The sequence below is a fragment of the Chamaea fasciata genome, unplaced genomic scaffold (assembly GCF_029207755.1).
Source record: "Chamaea fasciata isolate MVZ Bird 193981 ecotype frontalis unplaced genomic scaffold, bChaFas1.0.hap1 SCAF_7, whole genome shotgun sequence".
NCBI lineage: Eukaryota > Metazoa > Chordata > Aves > Passeriformes > Sylviidae > Chamaea > Chamaea fasciata.
In genome coordinates, this window is record NW_027094092.1 from 55,029,667 (window position 1) to 55,049,609 (window position 19,943).

Genomic DNA, 19,943 nt, shown 5'->3' on the forward strand with positions numbered 1-19,943 from the left:
CAACTTCTGGCAGCTATACACAGCCCTGGTGCTTTGCAGGGAGAGCCCCAGAGCTTGGGACCTGGAGGTGTCTGTAAGGCACCTGTGGACAGCACCTCCTCTGCCAGTGCTGCATGCTCAGGGTCATGGGAAACACCAGGAATTAATCCTGGGCTTCCACTGCTCCTCTGCTCAGCCTGGCCACATCCCAGCTCCAGGCACTGAGAAAGCAAACAACAATCTGAAATATCTTACACACAATGAGGGAATCATTTTATTAGATTATGGAAGACAGCAGCATTACAGTACAAAAAGTTACAAGAGTAGCAGAAAAAAAGTGGTTTTGGTTTAAATACTCAGGATTATACTGGGGAACATGAGAAGGATAGTACCCTTTTCTAAACTAACTCCTAACCAGGTTATCAAAATAAGTTTTGAATATTTAGCACAAGTAAAAAAGTTACAACAAACATCATTATAAAATGCTTTAATAAATAGTTTCTTTTCTGAAAGGTTTCTTTTTTTTTTAAGAACATGTCAAAAAAATGTACTAAAACAGATGATCCTGCAAAGCAAATCCTGCATTCCTGTATAAAATAACTGGTTTCAAAACATTCATGTTTACATTGTTCATGGGCCAGAGTTTACACTCTCAGACATCTGTTCCTCTCAGTGGTAGGGTAACTAGGTGTATGTAGTGTTATGCTTCTTCAGTAATTAAAATAAACTGATAGTCTGCCCAGTTAACAGCAATAATAAAAGCCTTAAAAAAAAAAAAGCATAAGCCTTCCATAATATTTAACCATTTCTGCTGAGGTACTCCCATCCTCTGAGCTTGCCAGCCTTTTTCCTTTAGAGCGAAAGATGAATAAAGCACAACAGAAACAAGACTGAGGAAAATATTGTTCCCTTCATTAGGCCTGTATTTAAACGCAAAAAAAGTAATACCACATGTAATTAACATATTCACAAAAGAAAAAACAATGCCTCTCTATGTTGGTACTGTACAGTAGATGCACCCGTTAGTGTTCTTGAGATGGGCTGAACATGGGGATAAACAAACATTTCTGGATCTATTTACACATAAGTGGTTATGTTCCTATGTAAATACAAATGACCAACAGATTCCTAACATTGATTGTATTAACATTTTCTAATCTGGACATAATACCAAAAAAAGGTCTTATAAACTGCCATAGAACCTCCTTTTCTGCAACATAAATTAAAAGGAATGACATGTAAAAAAAAAAAAAAAAAGAACAAAATATTTAACTTATTAAATCAAATATACAGAGTGATTCATTTAATATGTACATATTTACAAAAAAGCACTTTCACTATTAGAAAATAAACTGTGTCAGTTGGGGAACCTAGAGTTCTCACAATTTTACTATATTGATATGGCAGTCTTTGACAGTTGCTATAGAAAAAGTTTAATCTCAAGGCACTTGTCACATGCTTCAATACTGCAATTCTAAAGTAATCAAACAGAAATAAAAAGGCCACTTTTAAACCACAGTTGAAAGATCTCTATATTTTTTTTTTTGTTCCTATTACAAAGTGTGTAAGGCAAATTTGGAAAAAATCTTACAGAAGCTACTAACGTAACAAGTGCAGTGAGCTGCCATTAATAGAGATTCAAAGTCAAGAAAGCAGTTTAAAGTTCACACAATTTCCTCAACCAGGAGGTTTTAAAGCCACCATTAAATTAGAGCAAGTAATAAAAAGAAATACATTCTGTAAACAGTGTACAGTCTTTTGTAATAAACTTTACACATATTGAAAATACAACCTCTCCTCTGCCACACAGCGAGTGTATTATAAGTAAACTTTACAAAAATAGCAACTATCAAAGATTACTCATTTTTTTTCATCTGACAGTCATTGAATAATTTATACAAGGCTAAAGAAACAAAATAAATTTTATTTATTATTTTTATTTATTTTTTTTACGCAAAATAAAGAAACTATGAACATTTGACTCCAGATATTTTTAGTCCTTGATGCAAAGTGGAGATGTCAATTTTTCCCCTCCCCAGCAAGCGCAGGCGCAGTCTGCCTACATCCCAAATACAGGTTAGTCTCTACTGCCTTCAAAGTTTGATGCATTCACATTTTTTACAGATCTGTTGTCCATTTTGCCTATTTGATGGGATTTCTTTACTGGACTGCTCTCTGACGTGTCAGACACCTTTGTCGGCAAAGGCTTTGTGAGTTTGTGAGATAGGAATTTGTCCATTTCCTCATCTCTTTCCTCCTCTTCATCCTCCTCTTCCTCATACTCAACGTACTCCTCTACTGCATCACAAGTTCTCTTTTGAGGAGATATGAAGTTTTTGCATTCGTAACGAATGTCTTTGTTACTGTAAGATCTGTCTATAGGATTTCTTATGGGATTTAAAGGCGCCCACTGGTTATTGGCACCCTCTTCTCTGGGAGGACGGCTTCTCTCTCTCTCTTTTCTTCTCTTCCGAGTCCACCACACGCAGATGATGATACAAGTCAGCCACACAATGCTAAATACCGCACAAAGAATTGGGACCAAATAATCTGGAGGGCAAATGGAAAGAAAGTCTCACGTTAACAGAACAAAATACATAGATAGCACTGGACATTTGCAAGAGAAGTATCCATATTTAGCTACAGGTGGATCCCCTGCACCATTTTCAGGAGAAAGTAAGATGTCTTTACAGCACAATAACAACTGCCTGAATGCACCAGGTTCATCTGAAAGTGCTCTTTGCTAGTTTAGTTTAACATGATTAATGATGAGGGAGGAAAGCTCCATTTGAGATCTTTTGTCCACTTCAACAGACAAACTGGTTTTGTTAAGTAGCATCTTTCTCAAGCATCTATGCAAAGTTGGCCCAGAAAACCTGAGTAGTCCTGCTAGGATAAGGTTTTTCTTAGGAGAAAAACCTTATCCTAGCAGGAGGGAGGCAGTGGAGTACTGTGCCTCTAAGTTGCTCTAGAAGTACTGGCATTTGCACCACAAATACGTCCTTCATTTATCATCAGAAAGAACAGTCCTTTACCATTAGTGCCTACAGACATTTATGTATCAATGATCACCAAAAACATTCAGGTTGGGGCTATATAACCAAATTGGTGGTGCAGTCTTCATCAAGTTCCTGTTCTACCTCAGGATGAAATACCAGAATTTGGCCCTAGAGAGAGGAGTCTTCACTGCACAATGAACAAACAAAAGTTGTTGAGGCAATTGCTTTTCTCCACTGTCCCAATCCAAACCACACTACAGTTTTCTCCCAGCCACAGAGACACAGATTATTTCTCTAGGAAAATACTTCTGAAAAATGTATTTATATTTGGATTTCTTCTGCCCCCTTCCTCAAGAGCTGTACAGCTAGGAAAGAATAACAACTTCTTTTTTTTATTTTTCTTGATAAGCAAAAACTCTCACATGGTAAGGGGCAACAAGAGATGAGGTGTTTTTATAGAGAGCAATGGGATTGTTCAACAGCTCTGAAGATAAATGCTGTCAAACCCACCACTCTAATGCCTGATCCAAACATGAATTGCCTCAGCAGTTTTACAACATCTGCTGACAGAATAACCTGGAAATGACTACACAAAAACAACCAATGTTTCAACACCACGGTTGTTCAAGTGCCTCCTGAGCACATTCTTATGCGGAATGTGACACATTCTCAAACATTTCCTTTTGGTAAAAGGAGGGTGAGTAAACTGCCAACATGGTTGGCCTCAAGGGATCTCAAAATTGTATTTTAACAGTTATGGAAGGATTGCACTCACATGAGTAACTGCTATTATCTCCTGGTTTTTCATAAGCAACCTAACATTAAATCATGAATGGCAGAAATACTTCAAAGAAAAAGGAGTTCTTCACAACACCTTCTCCAAGATTAGAATACAAAGCTTCCATTCTCACTGCTATCACATCTATTACTTCATCATATGACCAATGGATCCAAGTTTACTTAGTAACAGATTCTTTATACAGAATTTTTGGCATAGAGATTCCAAATTCAGACTACTTTCTCTTAAAGCTAGAGGAAGCCAGTGAAGCATCTGAATGATCATCTCTACCCAGACACTTCAGCATCCCACCAAAATGAGATTCTCAACACAAAGGGCTTTACATCACATTTTCTGAGACGTTTTCACCCACCTTAACCAATTAAAGGGCAGCAAATAAAATAAAAAAACCAGGTTACAGTTTGCTTCATAACAGCTCCTCTTAAAAAACTAAGGGCCAGTGGTCAACACTGAGCACACAAACTAAAATGAGGAGTCTGGAAACCATTTTGCAAAAGAACCCAAATTAATCTACTATTTTGGGAGAATCTTTAAATCTTACTGAGATGAGAGGCAAAGTAACCTGCAGCCCTTTAGCTCTAGAATTTAATATGAAATCAGAAAAGCCAGAGGCTGAGGTATGTCAAAATCCCAGCTAGATTCCTTATCTTCTACACAACTGCTGTTTAAGGCAAGCACAAAGCAGGCACACTCCTTCAGGAGAGCTTAGGAAACAGCACATTTGCCAAGACTTTAACAGATGAAAGGCATTTCCTAAAAGGAAAATGCATGGGAAGTAGAACCAGGCAATCTCCTAATTGTTTGGACTATGGATGGAAGATCTTCCAGCAGATTATGCTGGGGAGGTCCAGGAAAAAGTTGGGAGAGCCTCCTACCATTGTAAGATTTTCACTCTGGGGCTTAGTTGAACTTGAGCCTACCAGTGGTCTTCCACAAGCCCATCTCCTGCCTCCCCCAGGCAGGAACACAGGCATGCAAAACCTCCAATCACTTATTTTGGCACAGCTCTTGGAGAGCCAGCATTCAGAGATAAAGGTCTCCAATCACACTATATCCTCTTAAAGAGGAACAAATGCTACATTTTTAGCCAGCTGTGCACTAGTGAGAAACACATGTTGAAAGAGAGTGAAGTTTTACATCATGGCCAAGTATTGGAAGAAATCTTTAATTCTTGTTAAGGTAAATAAACAGCACATGAGCACTTCAGAAGAGATTGCTATCACACCACACCTTCCCTCTTCCCCATATTTTCATTTCCTTATAGCCTCAGTGCAGTAGCATCAAGGGCTGAGGTTGATTTAAGGTTAATGTAGGAGAATTGGACAGGATTGGAACTGCACACAAGAACAGCTCCTGATCTTTTGAAAGGTGTGCTTGTACTGGAGACCTGGGCTGGAAGTCAGAGCCAAACTGTGGCAAGAGTACCCGGGCATATCATGTTAGGAATGAGGTTGAGTTTAAACTAGCACGCAAGCACAGAATCTTGATCTCAAAGCTGCTTTCTCTTCAGTTAGTAACAGCAACTAAAGACACAATCTGGTGAATCATTTTCTCCAATGTGTAAAGAAAGATAAGAAGCCTGATATCAGGGGAACAGAAAACACACCACAGAGGAGGTATGCACTGGAACCTTACCTGATGATGAATTCCCAACGACGATGGTCTCGACTTTGACTTCAGTTACTGCCAACATAACCGTGCTGTTCTGTCGCTTGGTGATGGCATTTACTATTGTATTAGCAGCATTCTGAATGAGGCTGTTATCTTGTTCATCTCGGTGTGGGACAAAGGACTAAAGGGAGTGAAGAGGGAAAGCAAGAAATTATTGTAGTTACCTAACCATGGAAATGTTCTTTTTAAATCCAGCAACATCTTAATTGAGTTCACTCAGTTGCATTTGCCTGACAGTAGCTACAAACAGTTCACTAAAAGCTTACCACAGCAACAGCTCTCCCCAAACTGCAGATGCGGTGCCAGACTCGGTGGGTAGCACACCTACTTGTTAATTTAACATACCTCAAAGGAAAGGCAGTGACTTCCACGTTACTTAAACTGATGAACTAAACTTAGTCATAGTTTGGAGCAATTCAAGACATGTGGATTATCTAGATAGAAGCTTGAACTAATAACAGTCTGCTCTATTAATACCATACACTTTGCTCCCTGCATGGTGGCTCAGCATGCTCTTTACAGTACGAGCAGAGACAGACAGTCCAGCTTCTGCCTGGATAAATATTTACCATGAAAATTAACTCTTTCTTGAAAACTAAGCTATACACAGCGATTCAGCTGTAAATGCATCTAAAAAAAGTCTTTAGTTCATCCGGGCAACAGTCACCTTCATCTACTCAATTTGCACCTTCTTCCACTTCTCACTTGGTACCTTGCGTTTAAAGAACATGCCTGAAGCAGTCATGCACTAAATGCACAGCAGAATCCTCTTCACAAGAACAATCCAGCACCTGTAACCATATCTCCCTACTGAGGTCAAGAGCCCAAGATTTCTGACAGAACAAGTAGGCACCTGTTCACTTATTTGGGCTGAACTAGTCTTTAGAGTAATTTATCATGAGTTTGTAGTAGCCATCTGTCATTAACAAAACCTGCAGTTTCAGCTCTCTGACAGTGTTGGAAATCGTGAGATCACAAAATTGCTTTGCAGACAAGACTAAGCCACAGATTGCTCCACCTGCATTCAAGCGAAACAAGCTTGAACAACTTCTTCCCCAGAAAAACTAATAATAAAACACATTTGTATATATATATATATACACACATGTCTCATACTTACAATAGCAACTTCCACTGCGTTCTCTGTGGAGTAAGATGGATCACACAATATTATCAGAGTTCTGTCCCTAGAAACAGTCCTAGTAGCTGGTAAATACCGGATTTCAGAACAGATATTTTCTGTTGTAGTGCCCTGTTAGAAGCAAGGGAGACCCTGTCATTTTAGCTCAAGTGAAAAAAACAGCATGTAAAAATAAGGCTCTTCAGAGTTCTTGAAGCTGCTAAGAACTGATGAAGGCAGCAAAGAGTGGAGCAAGAAAGGGCAGAAATGTGAAGAATAGGGTTTTGGAATGAAGGGCAAAAAACTGAGCTTGCATGATTATGTTAGTACAGTCTGAGCCCATCTTGAAATGTAAATAGTTCTCCAAGACTCAAGAAGATAAAATACTCAGTACAAACCCAAATTTTGCCTCACTCTTTAGACAAAGAACAATTAAAAGAGACAAGGGAGTCTAGTAATAAAATTTGCAAGCTTATAAGACCAAGAAGTCATACTAGAAACCTTAATCTTGCATGCTGTGACATAGAATAGACCCCTACACATATTGCCACACTTCATTAAGAATTCCATTCTCACCTGGGGGACTTTGTCTCCATTAAAAATTAAAGTAATTCTAGCACAGTCATTGTCCAAGTACCCAGAATTAGGCAGACACTTGATATTGATAGGCAGAGGTTCAGAGGCACTGCATTCTCCCCAGTCTGTGCACGGTGGCTGAAAGCATTTCATATACTTCTCCTGGCATTCTTGACCCATTGGACACTGGTTATTGGAATTATCCCAGTATTTGTGTAACAGACAAGGCTTTTTTCCACACCAAACCTAGAAATTAAAAAGAACAAAGCACTGTTACAGGTAGTTGCTCTCATGCATCAATTCCAAATAACAATTCACATAGAAAAATATCTGTCTTTTGATACTGCTGTAGTCCTAGTAGCAGGTGGATCTGCTCTTCCACAAAATTAAGACATTTAGTACAGACACAAGAATAAAAATCTGTGCAAAGATAATCTGAGAAACCACTGACTGGGCATATCTCCTTAGAAGTTAATGGATTTGTTCCACTTAACTGAGTTATACAGAAATTTAAGTGTTTATTTTAATCTAGTCCTCTAGGCTTCTACAATATAGAAAGAGAAATATCACCACAAAGATTAATTTCTTCAGTATTCATACTGAGACCCCTGCCAGAGAATGCTGAATATGTTAAGAGCTGATGCACATTGGTGATAAGCACAACCACTCCAACCATGCTCCTAAAAGGTAACAGCTTGCTGGTACCCACAAATTACTGGGGTGCAGCAAATTTCCAAACACAGCTCCATTCCAGGAACTGGGCTTGGGTGATCCTTGTGGTTCCCTTCCAACTCAGGATATTCTATTATTCCACATAGCCTTTAAGATCCTACATAGCACTGTACAGCTATTAGGAACTCAGGGATTTCTTAAAGCACAATCGTCAGCAAGAAACTGCAAGTGTTCCATCACACATGGAAGAAGCCTAATACCACCCATGGACGAGTTGAATTTAAGGCAACATGTTTAATCTGTATTTAGGTCTTAGTTTTCCTCAGTCACAAAACCACCAGAATCTAGGCCATAATAAATACACAACGGTTGAAAGCTGTCAATTCATAAAGCTACTGAAGGACAATACAAAAAGGCAGTCAATGCCCAGTGAAAAATCTCTTCCTACATGTCCTCCACCTTGGAACTCACATTTCACAAAATTAGGAGTTCTAAAGCTGTGTTCGCAAAGCTTCAGCAGTGTGATTTATTTATCCCTTATTTCAGCTCATATTTCATTTTCTGCAACAAGTGGTCTAGACAGCCTCTTTTAGCAGGTAGACAGTAGGACAGTAACTCATGATACTAAAGACAACCCTTAACTACTTTTACAGGAAACCACTTTTTTTTTTTTTTTAACAAAGGAAATATAGAGGAGACAAAGACTAACTTGTGCATGAACAATGAATTTGATTCAGCCACAGGAATTTAAGGAAATAGGCCAAAATGCCTACCTTGGTGCAGTCAATACGTCCATCCAAACAGTGGCAGCTGTTGCACTCCTGTTCCCAGCGGCTGCCATGGGGAAAGGTCATTCCTTTAAGCCAGCAAGGCTTTCCAATTCCAATCACTAAAGAAAAAAAAGCGAACTCAAAAAGCACATTCAGACACTTCACCTCTTCAAGTTATAAATACTATACAAATTTAAATTAAAAAAAAATTAGCTACTGTTCCTTACATATCAGACTACTGCATATAAACTTTATACTGGCTACATTGTTCCCTGTTGTGTTTTGGGTAAAGGTTGATAGCAGATATAGGAATACCTTCTTGGCATCTAGGACCAATTCTTCCAGGGGGACAAGTGCATCGGTATCCATTTATTTCATCTATACAGGTGGCACCATATCCACAAGGAGAAGACTGGCATTCATCAATATCTGGACAGAAAATAGGTAAAACTCAGTGACAAGGACACAGGACATTGTAATTAATAATTTACTGAGGTGTAATCTAACAGTACCTCTTTTCTTTAAAGCAAAAGACAGCGTGGCTACAGAATGAATCTTGTAATTAAACAGTTCTGCCATTTCAGCAATAACCTGTAGCAGATTTCTCATAATTGCACCCTAATTGAAGTTCTGGTAATCAAAGCAGCAGTCATATGCTGACTCATCTCACAGAGCAGAGGTGTTGGACAGCTGAAAGTGTTAATGCCTTGTCCACATTCGGCTACAGAACAAATCGCACATCCTGTTCTGGCACTAATCTCAGTCATTTAGGCTTCATACAAAAGCATGGGCTTTCATAAAGTTATCAGAGTGCACAGGTTGAACAATGATCTTGCTCAACAACGCCCAAAGAAATGATTTGCTGCAATACAAGTGTCCATAAGGCAGAAGAGTAACACTTTAGTTTGTAACACACATTTGATGAACATGAATAACCTTGAAATTGTAAGTAGACTAATTTAATACATAGACACTTAGCATTAAAGCCTCTTTAAAAAAACCTTCAAAGATTCAGAGGCTTAGCCACAGAAACCAATGGAAAAAGGCAGGGAAGCATGGTCCATTTAGATGGACAGCAATGTGTCATCTGTTATCCTGGGAAAGAGATCAATACTGATTTATGCAACAGAAACCAACTTGGCAAGTTGTGAGCCACAGCCACCAACTGCTTCATTTTCACCCAGAACCTCTGTCTTCCAAAGCATCTTTTGAAAGGTTTCCCTCCACTGAGTATGAATGCCCTTTACAATCCCAGAGGAAACTGTCTGAACTCCAGTTCTTGTCCAATATACAGTATCAGCTCCTTTAAAGGACAAGACTTTGAAAGTAATGGCAGTAGTGAGAGTGTTACACTTGCAGGCAAAGCAAAACAATCCAATGGATATGGAAGGGCTTTTGGTTCTATTTTAGTTTCCTTCAAAAGTGCACTAAGATCTAAACTTCAACAGGGTTTAACTACTCTTTCCTCCTGTCTTCACACTATATAGGTTTGAGATTCTCCAGCTTCTCTATGCTGAAAAAGGTGACTTTGTTTCTGTATCAGCCATAAAAGGCATTTTTTTCAGACCTATTCCTTCCATCTATACCAGTCTAAACAAGTAAAAAAATGTCTGTATCTCCATTACAAATGAACACTATTTGTATTTGTGACATCTTAGCCTCAAGGGGAAGAACAGCAGGCAAGGAGAATTCAATATCCCTTTCTGGGAATCTGGATCCAGACACACAGTGATCAGCCATGCCTGGTTCTGCATTGAGACACCACCAAGCTGATGCTTCCACAAGTGCTGCAGCTGCCCTCCAACCAGAAGTGCTGGTTTGTTTTCTCTATGCCAGAATGAGGATGAAGTCTCAACTTGAAAAGCACATCACCACACTGATGGAGTGGAAGGACCAAGCCCAGAAGCCTTGAGGCTACAGAAGATTCAAAGCCTGATCTTCCAAAGCAGAAAGTAAAAATAAGGTATATATCCATTCAAGTCAAAATGGCAAAATTCCTTCAAAAAGACAAAAGCAAAGCAACCCAAAAACCAAACTAAACAACAAAAACCCCCTACACACACTTTTAGGATCTGTTTTCCTCCCTTCTTGGCCTCTACCCTTCAGAATAATTGTAGTGTAACAGCTTTGTTTTCTAGCTTTGAGGAACCTTTATCATACTTCTGTTATTCACGTGCCAGCATTCCACTCAAGGTTTTTGTTTCCATTTGGAATGTCTCAGTGCATTTTGGTTTCTTACATTAAGTGGAACACATTCAGATATATGTCATCTTTACCAACAAGATGTTTATCATCAGAGAATTATTTAAAATTTAAGCTTCTATGAAGCCAGCACCCCCAAAACGTCAGAATTATCCAAGAAAATCCAGCAATCAAGTCTTTAAGCATGATTTTAGTCAACTCATTTCAGTGCTATTTAATGAAATAAGTAACACAGACCACAACCTGCTACTGATTACAAGGTATCGGAACCTGGCTAACAGGTGGCTTCTGCTTCATTATTTGGAATTCAGCTGAGCTAATGCAAAAAGGGTCACCAGGTGTTCTTTCCAGTGTGTGCAGATTGGTACAACCACTCAGGTCTTTACCCATGCAGGTACTTACTGATTCTGCAGTCAGGACCAGCAAAGCCGGGGGCGCATTCACATCGGAACCAGTTCACTCCATCAACGCAGATCCCTCCGTTGTAACTGTAAATTAAAAAGTGTAGTTAACACCTCATCTACATTGTTTCATTGGTCAATTAAAGCTTTGTTAATTAAAGCTTCTGCTGCTCTTTAGGGGGACAATTTATTTCTATCAAGAACAAAAATATAATGCTAGATAAACAATACTGCTTAGCAAGTCAGCAGTTAAACAGCAACATCCTAGAGATGCATGAGGAAGCACATCCACAGAACTCAAGGAGGTGGAACAGCACTTCCCAGTGAATACAAAGAAAGCCCAAGATTTTTCCAATTTGGTTGTTTCTTTAATAAATGAAGCATGGATTATGGCATCAGCGTGGACAAATGAGAAAGGTAAGGTAGATTGCTTCATCCACACATCAATTTTTCCCCCTTCAACCATAAATATCAGCCCTCGTATTTAAAAAATTCCCATTTTATCTCCTAAAAATTCAGGGTTTTTTTAAACACGTTTTTGCATAGTAATTGGTTCAACAGGACATTTTTATATTACTTAAAATTATTTTCTGTAAACTAACAGGTTTTGATTTCTCATTTTTTACTCTATCCAATTACAAATGCTTCTTACGTGATTCACTTCATATCACTGTAATTTACTGGTCAGTTCCACCATGGAGACTACACTGAAATACTTTTATTTGTTCATACAAGAATCAACTAAAGATTGTTTTGTGGTCTTTGGTGCTGCCAAGGAATAGATATGGCATAGCAAAAAAAATGGTTGTAAGATATTTTACAGAGGCTGGCTTCAATTATTTTAGAGTAAAATTAGTTCTAATCTGTAATGTAAATCTATACTACTGTGCTCTATTTTATTTTCATAATAGGCACAGGACTGGAGTTTATGTACTTACCATGGATGAGGGTTGCAGTCATTGGTGTCTAGAAAGAAGAATATTGGCTAGTGTAAGTAGTTGCACAATTTATTTTCTAAAATATAAAACAGTAGTTCAGAAGCCACTATATTTGATAAGTAAAGAAAAATACACAGAACTGAATTTTTTCTTCCACTCTTGCAAAAAAAAGATTAATTATCATGTATATCAACAGTAGGCAGGGTAAAAACAAAACTCAAATATAGAGTTTCCCTCCCACTCCCAATGTTGCACCTTGGGGGAAAAAATAAAAATCCAAGTTGCAAGCTTTACTCCACCTAACCAATTCATTGTCTTGGTATGTCAAAGTAGTTAAACTGCTGTCCTCAGAGAAAATGGCTTATATGCTACTGCCTGCCTTTCCAAATACTCTTCATTATTAAAATTATTATTTCTGTGAGTATGTTTTCCTGCTCTACATACGTTTCCAAAAAATTAGTATTTTTATAGAAGGCCAAGAGTCTTATTTTGGCAGAGACTGGATGCAAAAAGCAGCATGACAAACTCCTCATTCATTACTCGAGCATCGTCTTCTTTACCTACCTCCCACTCTGAATGATTCAGATATTTTGGCACATGAACCCCATAAACTTGCTTTGTTTCAGTTAACAGCTCTCTGCCAGACACTCCCAATATCCCAGGGGGATGCAGGGGAAGAAAGGAGAAAAGCCTTACTCTGTGTGCATGTGCGTCCTTCCCATCCTTCTTTGCAGATGCACGAGAAGGAATCTCCGCTGCCAACACATGTTCCACCATTCATGCAAGGGTTTAGAATACAGCTGCTGTTTTTAGCTTTGAAAACAGAAAGAGTGTCTGTTAGCCCGGAAAACAAAAAGTCCCTATCGTCTGGATATGTCAGTATCACAGTCCTAAACGGTATTTAAATCAACAGTTAAAAACTTAGAAAAAGATCAAAAAACCTCCAGAAATACTCAATCACATGACAGACTCTCACCCACCTTCATCATCATCCCAATTTAATTGCTTAACTGAACCACGAAATTTTATTAAAAAAGAATTATCTCCTTTCTGCCCCATTTGTGTAAGCATTCTTCAAGTACTGCTAAATTATTACTTTGGCAGTGAGTTACCCAGGCCGTAAGGTGTTCTTTGCAATAAAATACTAGTATTTAAAGCTCAGGTTCTGATTAAAAGCTGCAATTGTATCTAAAAAGTAGAAAACCTGTACTAAATTATCTTCATTCAACTTCCTGATCATCATGGAAGCTTCGTTTTCAGAAAGATTTACCACAGATAGTACATACTCAGTCTCCAAAGGAGAAAAAAAAAAAAACCAAGTAGTGTCCTATAGCTGGCATCACTCTGCAAATCCCCCAGGAACAACCTCTTAATTTCCTTTTTCCTGGGTATGCCTGCTCATACACCTCATGATCACAAACCTTGTCACTCTGCAAGCTAAGCAGAGGACTAAGTTCCCAGGAAAACTTTTACACAGGGCCTCTAAAAACCAACAGAAAAGTCAAGACACAAGTCCAAGTTTCCTAAAACTCCTTAGGAGGGAAGCTATGAAAAAGACCATATAAGCAGTCAGAGCAGAACAGCTTCCTAAAAATCACTATCATATCAGGTGAGCGGAAGAAATTACTTAAATTTCAGTCACCACCCAACTGGAACAGCTTTGAACCAGCCAGCCAGAACAGTGTGTCTGTTTACTAAGCAGTTGATTATTTAAACACTTCTCTGCTTCTTCTGGCTTCATCTGGAGACAATTTTAAAAGCTTACCAGTGTTGCAAGTGCTTCCTATCCACTCTGGAGGACATGAGCAGCGGAACGTGTCTCCATCATCATAGCATGTCCCACCATTACTGCAAGTGTTTGCATCACACTGGTATTCACCTGCACACCACAAACAAAGCAGTCTTAATTTCCATTGGCCTTGCTGAATGCTAGAAACAGGTACTTGTTAATCACAAAATTAAAGAGATTTTGTATTTAAGTGTACCAGTATCAGAAACACATTTTTCCACTTGCTGTATTACAATAAGCAACCCAAAGAATGGAATCAAAGGACATCTCTCACGAAACTGTTTCATTACATCAAGGAATACATTTTTTAAAAGTTCCATTTTGTGACTGGGAAACTGGAAGGGGCAATGAAAGTGCACCTATTTTTTCACTGTGATTGTTTTACTTTAAATTTCAGGAACTCCAGTCCCACGAGAAGAAAATAAATCTTTGGGTAATCTAAAGATCAAAGCAAGGAACACTTACGTGAGTGACAAGTTTTGCCTTTCCAGTCATTCTTACACTCACAATAGAAGTCATTTACCAAATCAATGCATCGGCCACCATTGTGACATGGGTTAGGAGAACAGTCATTGAAATCTAAAAAACACAGTTATTCAAATTAGATGATCTAGCCCAGCCAAGGCCATGAGAAAACAAAAGATCTCTTTATAAAGAAAATAAATTCTGTACTACTTAGGAAGACAGCAATCCTAATTATTATGAGGTTATATTTATACAAGCAAGGAAAACACACTGATTTAATACAGAACAACATGAAGTATGACTTTCTGACAGCTTTGAAGGACCATTCATTATGACTTCTCAGTAAAGCATCAAAGTAGCTTTGTTTTCACAAACAGCTGTATTCTGAACTTCAGAAAGAGCTTTTTAGTAAGGACCACAATATCCTGAAAAGGAGCCCCAGCCCAGGACACCCTAGGAGATGAGAGAGACAGTTAAGGCTATCTTTTTCTGATCTGTTTTAAAACATACAGTTACAGCCATTAGAGGTGGCTTAACCACATACATATATATGTGCACACATTAAATATACTCACACAATCATGGATTTTAGAGAAAGCTCCTTTCACTTGAGACCAACATTTTAATAGGTGGAATGTAAGTATTCCAGAACAAACTTCATCTAGACCACACAAAAGACTCTTTTTAAAGCAATAGCTGCCAAAAGCTGCTTAGTCAGATGTATTTCACATCTTAATTGATGCATGTCCTGTAATAAGTCTCAGCAAGTCCTTGCCATCATGTTTCAGAAGGGGCTTCATTCAGAGCAGAAAAAGAAACAATTGCAGTTTCCTCTGAGGTGTCTTAACCATGAACTGGCCTAGTTCAGTTCCTGGCCAACACTTTTGCCTATCCCCAGGAGAAAAAGTTTTCTCCTCCTGAGATAAATGCTGAACTATACCAAAGAATCAAATTCTGCTCCTATTAAAGGAGCTGAGGCTTTTAGAGCAGCTACCTGAAATTATTTCTGAAAATACTTTTGCAAACAAGACTTAATTATAGAACAGAGAGACCACCCCATTATTAAGCACATACCCACCATCTCTGTTACTAACAAAGCTGCATCATTTGGCCCTGCAACACTGAGCAGTACTCACTTGTGTCACACAGCTCTCCTTCCCAGCCACTTGAACAGAAACATCTAAATGAATCAACTTCATCGATACATGTCCCACCGTTCTTGCAAGGTTTCCCAAGACAGTCATTGATATCTACAACAAAAAGCAGACAATTATTGCTCAAGGCTGTTTTCACCTACTCAGAGGAGTGATCTACACTTCTTTCTCTAGGAAAAGAAGCACAAAGTTATTACTGCATTTGTCCATGCAAAAGAAAAGCTCAAACATCTGTTTTCAAGTCTGTTTCTGGCTGTATTGTCTCTCATGTATCAAGTCCAACCAGAGCATTACGCTTACCTGGCAAGAATATCCAGGGGTTTAAAAACACCCAGACCAGCAATACAAGTTCTAGTCCCTCCTTTGTCATTCTCATGTTGGAGAAATCTGTGGCTCGTAAGATGTACATGAAGGTGGTGGGGTACAGACACATTTACACTGAAGCTGGACTAAAACCAGTTTTCTTTCACAGAGGAAGTGTAAACCACTACAAAGACTGCTACCAGGAGAAACAATTTCAAGCAGTACATCTAAAACAGCGCCTCATGCAACTTTACTGAAATCTAAGTGTTTTGTTTTATGTTGTAAAGCTTCATAACATCAACTTTAAAATAAATTCAGAGCAGAAAGAATAATCTTTTACAAGCTCCTACTTACTTTCATGACAGTATGTTCCAGTAAAACCTCTGTCACAGGCACAAGTGAAATTCCCTCCTGGCTGGCTAATACACCGTCCATGAGGCCCACAAACATTGGATGAAATGAAACGGATTCCTTCTTGTGTAGTGTTAGTGAAGACTTCTATTGTACAGCTGTCTATTACTGAAAAAGAAGTATAGTCTTTAGACCAATGATCTGTATCACCAATCAGATCTTGGTTTTAAAACAAGCTTTATAAAAATTAAAACTAATCACAATTTTGTGTTAGCTATACATCTACCTTTTCATAAATGAGGAGCATTTCCTTTCACTGCCTCACTATTTTATGAAGTCCAAGTGAGAAAAATAAAAACATTTCTGCGTTATATTATTCCCCAAAATTCCTTTTTTTTTTCTTTTTTTTTAAATATGTACCACCATCAAGACAGATTTATGGGCAACAGCAGGTATACCTTTACAAGAATTGTTCTTGCAGTGGTCCTTGAGATGAGAACAATTTTTTCCATCATAGTCATCAGGACAGGCACAGTAATAATCTCCTCCCAGATCATAACATTTAGCCCCATTCTGGCAAGGGTTAGGTTCGCAGAAATCAATATCCATCTGTAAGAGAGACCACAGTTAGCAGCAGCTGCTTCATTTCCCAGGAGTAAGCAGCATTATCTGCTTTGCCAGAGACACAGATGAAGCTAATGTACAAGGAACCTCAAGTTTTAAGAAGGTTTATGAATCATAAATATTGCATTCCACCCTGCAAGACAGAGAAACTTCAGCTTACTTTAGTCTATCCTACAAAGCATTTCTGAAACTGCTAAAAAAATACTCCTTTGGAGGAGGGTGAATAAGCACATTTGCAGTAACTCAGTAAATAATTACTTAAGCCATTGGGAGACATCTTACTGCAACTTCTCTGGATCATTTTAAGTCACTTCCCTGTCCTTCACACCCACGTACCAAGTGCCACAAGGCAAGTTAAATACTAGTGCACTTGTCAGCTTTGTGTCTGCAAGAGACTTAAAATACACAGAACCTGAACAAAATCTTATCCCCTAGAGCAAATTCTCTTCCCATCTCAATTAGCACATAGAATTTATTATAAAACCACACAGCTTGGAAGGCACCTCTAGAGGTCAGCTACTCCCCACCTCCTGCTCAAAGTAGGTCTAGTTAGACCCAGCTGCTCGGGGCCTTATTTTAACAAACACCATCACCATGCCAACTTAGACACAATTACACGAGATGCATTTTGAACTCTGACCATCCGATCCAGAGAGCATCATTTATACCTTGCCCTCATAGTACAAACTTTATTATAGACATTTCTGCAGCAAAAGAATTCTGCTGCTTTCTGCTTTGTTCTGATATGCAAGATCACTGATTCATGATGCCCTAAATTGGTTTCAAAATCCATAAAGCAGCATCAAAAGGGTTATTTTTACATCACAGTATCTTTCCTCCAAATTGTTTTTCTTAAGGATTGCTTTTCTCCCCTCAAGTCAGTTTTTCCTTCTTCAGATCTCTCTTGGGAGAAAGATAGCTTTCAGCTTTACAGACATGAAATTAAGTTCAATAGTGGTTTTGATCCCTATTTTTAGCAGTTCAGTAGCTAAATAGGAGAAAAAAGCAAAATTAGCCAAAGGAGAAGGAACACTAATGGTGTTAAGTATTTAATTCAGAGGAGAACATACAATTCCAGCTGCAACAGAAAATTTTTCAGCAAACCATTTCGTGCTCTCACACAGAACATTCATAGCAAGCTATAAAAAAATAGCTATGGTCTGAGAAAGATTCTCAGATCTCCTCTATCAGATGTCTCCATTTGTTTCCTTCCATTAGTGTAAATTTCCCCTTCCCAATGCAAGTTCAGTAGCTGGTACTTTAGCATCTGGAATCAATGGTAGATATTTCCTGCAGCACACAAGGCAAGCAGCCAACTCCCCCCCTATTATTCAAGCATATCTGCTAAAACTTTAATTACACAGTATTGTATGAATCAGCCCAGAGCAGAGCACTGAAGTTATGATCCTTATGCAGAAACAGTTCATGAGCTATTAGGTGCTACACCAGTTCTATTAAACTGGTTGATATCTGCAGTCCTTTTAAATTTTGAATAAAATGAGGGCACTACTTCTTTAATGATGCAAATAACATAGAATAAAATTACTTCAGTGTTTAAGAGAGATCACTCCAATATCCTCCACAAAAAACTTCTGGAGCAAATCCAACAAAATTCTAGCCTAATGCCTCCCGTTGATACTAAGCATAACACCCAGATGAATTTGACTATCAGCAAAAGCCAGAAAGCAAATACTTAATGCAAAATAATTTTACACAGAAAAGCCTAATGTCCTCCCTAGAAAAGAGGAATATCTTCTTTACCACGAAATACTTTAAGAATTACCACTATGACTTCAGTATTTCAGACCCGAATCCTTAAGCACTAGAACTCCATGTTCCTAGAATGATCTCAGACAAAGTTCTGAGAGCCAATACTCGCCTATCTGCCTGCCTTTAGCAATTATGTTAATTATCACCATAATATATTATAAATAACTGATACATAATTATTCTACTCCTACCAGTAGCAGTAGGATTACTTGGACGGTAATTCAATTATGTACCTCAGAGTTATTAGGATGAGAACCTAAAGCACTCCAGTGTTACAAAAGGACACAGGTCCTGAAAATTGCAAAGGAAAACATTTCAAGCTTAAGGAATACTTGCAACCTTAAAACCTCTAGGAAGGCCAACACCCATATACAACAACTTGCAGTTTATCAGGCTGCAAATTCAAGTGTTACAGCTACTATGACAGCACTGCACAACAAATTTGCTTATTCAGAGTATCAGGTAACAGCTATGATAGGCAGTGACGCTCCAGCCTTGGGTTACTCCCATTTAAACCCAGAGATATATTTCTTTCAAGAATTCAGTCCATGACAAGCATTGCAGTAATGTCTGTGCTGCCCTCACCTCACAGAAGACTCCTGAGAATCCCTGGGAACACAGGCAAGTGAATCCATTCACCAGGTCTTTGCAGCGGCCCCCATTCTGGCAGGGATTGCTCTCACACTCGTTGGTTTCTATCTCACAGTTTTTTCCTGTGAAACCACGAGGGCATAAGCAGTGGTAACCGTTCACTTCATCCTTTGCAGAGCAGGGAAAAGAAGAAAAAGTAGGAGGATTTGTTTATTGTCAAAACTTGTACACAAAAATTCAAGTTACTTCTGTATTCTGGATTTGCGGACAGCAGTAGCACCACAGAATTTAATTTTGTCAAATGGGTGCAAGAGTCTGCAAGTACAGTGTCACATTTTTAATATCTGAACTCATTTAACCAAACTGTAAGTGCAAACTATAAAACTCATAAGCAAGCAGAGAAAGATTAATTTTCAACATGGAATGTAATGAACAAGAGTTACCTTACAAGTCCCTCCATGCTGGCACTGTCCATGACAGTCATTTATATCTATGGATAAAATATGCAAAGCATTAGAACTTACACTGGAAGGCTAAGCTGTAAAGTATACGTTTAGCATAAAAACAGAGAACAAGTGATTTTCAAAAAGGTTCTTTTCCTAGATGTTTCAATGGAAAGGAAGGATTCTTGATGTCTTAAAAAAATCCCTATTCTTTAAAAATATCCAATGAAAAATTATTTCTGTATTTCTACTATAGAGTACTAAAAATGAGAAATCAATAGCAGTTGATTCCATATCTAACATTTTAACTTAAAAGTATTTTAAAT

At 38.4% G+C, this 19,943-nt stretch overlaps 1 protein-coding gene across 1 annotated transcript in view; it reads right to left on the reverse strand.

The window, feature by feature from the left end:
- Positions 1–226: 226 nt before the first annotated feature.
- JAG2 (jagged canonical Notch ligand 2) overlaps positions 227–19,943 on the reverse strand; it is a 68,931-nt gene continuing 49,214 nt past the window's right edge. The window contains exons 11-26 of the mRNA XM_066188968.1: positions 19,618–19,664; positions 19,169–19,342; positions 16,648–16,798; positions 16,193–16,357; positions 15,518–15,631; positions 14,382–14,495; positions 13,893–14,006; positions 12,824–12,940; positions 12,128–12,155; positions 11,191–11,276; positions 8,902–9,015; positions 8,590–8,705; positions 7,145–7,390; positions 6,569–6,700; positions 5,413–5,569; positions 227–2,529 (exon numbers count right to left, since the gene is read on the reverse strand). Of these exons, the coding sequence (XP_066045065.1) occupies positions 2,057–2,529; positions 5,413–5,569; positions 6,569–6,700; positions 7,145–7,390; positions 8,590–8,705; positions 8,902–9,015; positions 11,191–11,276; positions 12,128–12,155; positions 12,824–12,940; positions 13,893–14,006; positions 14,382–14,495; positions 15,518–15,631; positions 16,193–16,357; positions 16,648–16,798; positions 19,169–19,342; positions 19,618–19,664 (2,348 nt within the window). The 3' untranslated portion in view covers positions 227–2,056. The remainder of the gene's footprint in view (positions 2,530–5,412; positions 5,570–6,568; positions 6,701–7,144; positions 7,391–8,589; positions 8,706–8,901; positions 9,016–11,190; positions 11,277–12,127; positions 12,156–12,823; positions 12,941–13,892; positions 14,007–14,381; positions 14,496–15,517; positions 15,632–16,192; positions 16,358–16,647; positions 16,799–19,168; positions 19,343–19,617; positions 19,665–19,943) is intronic.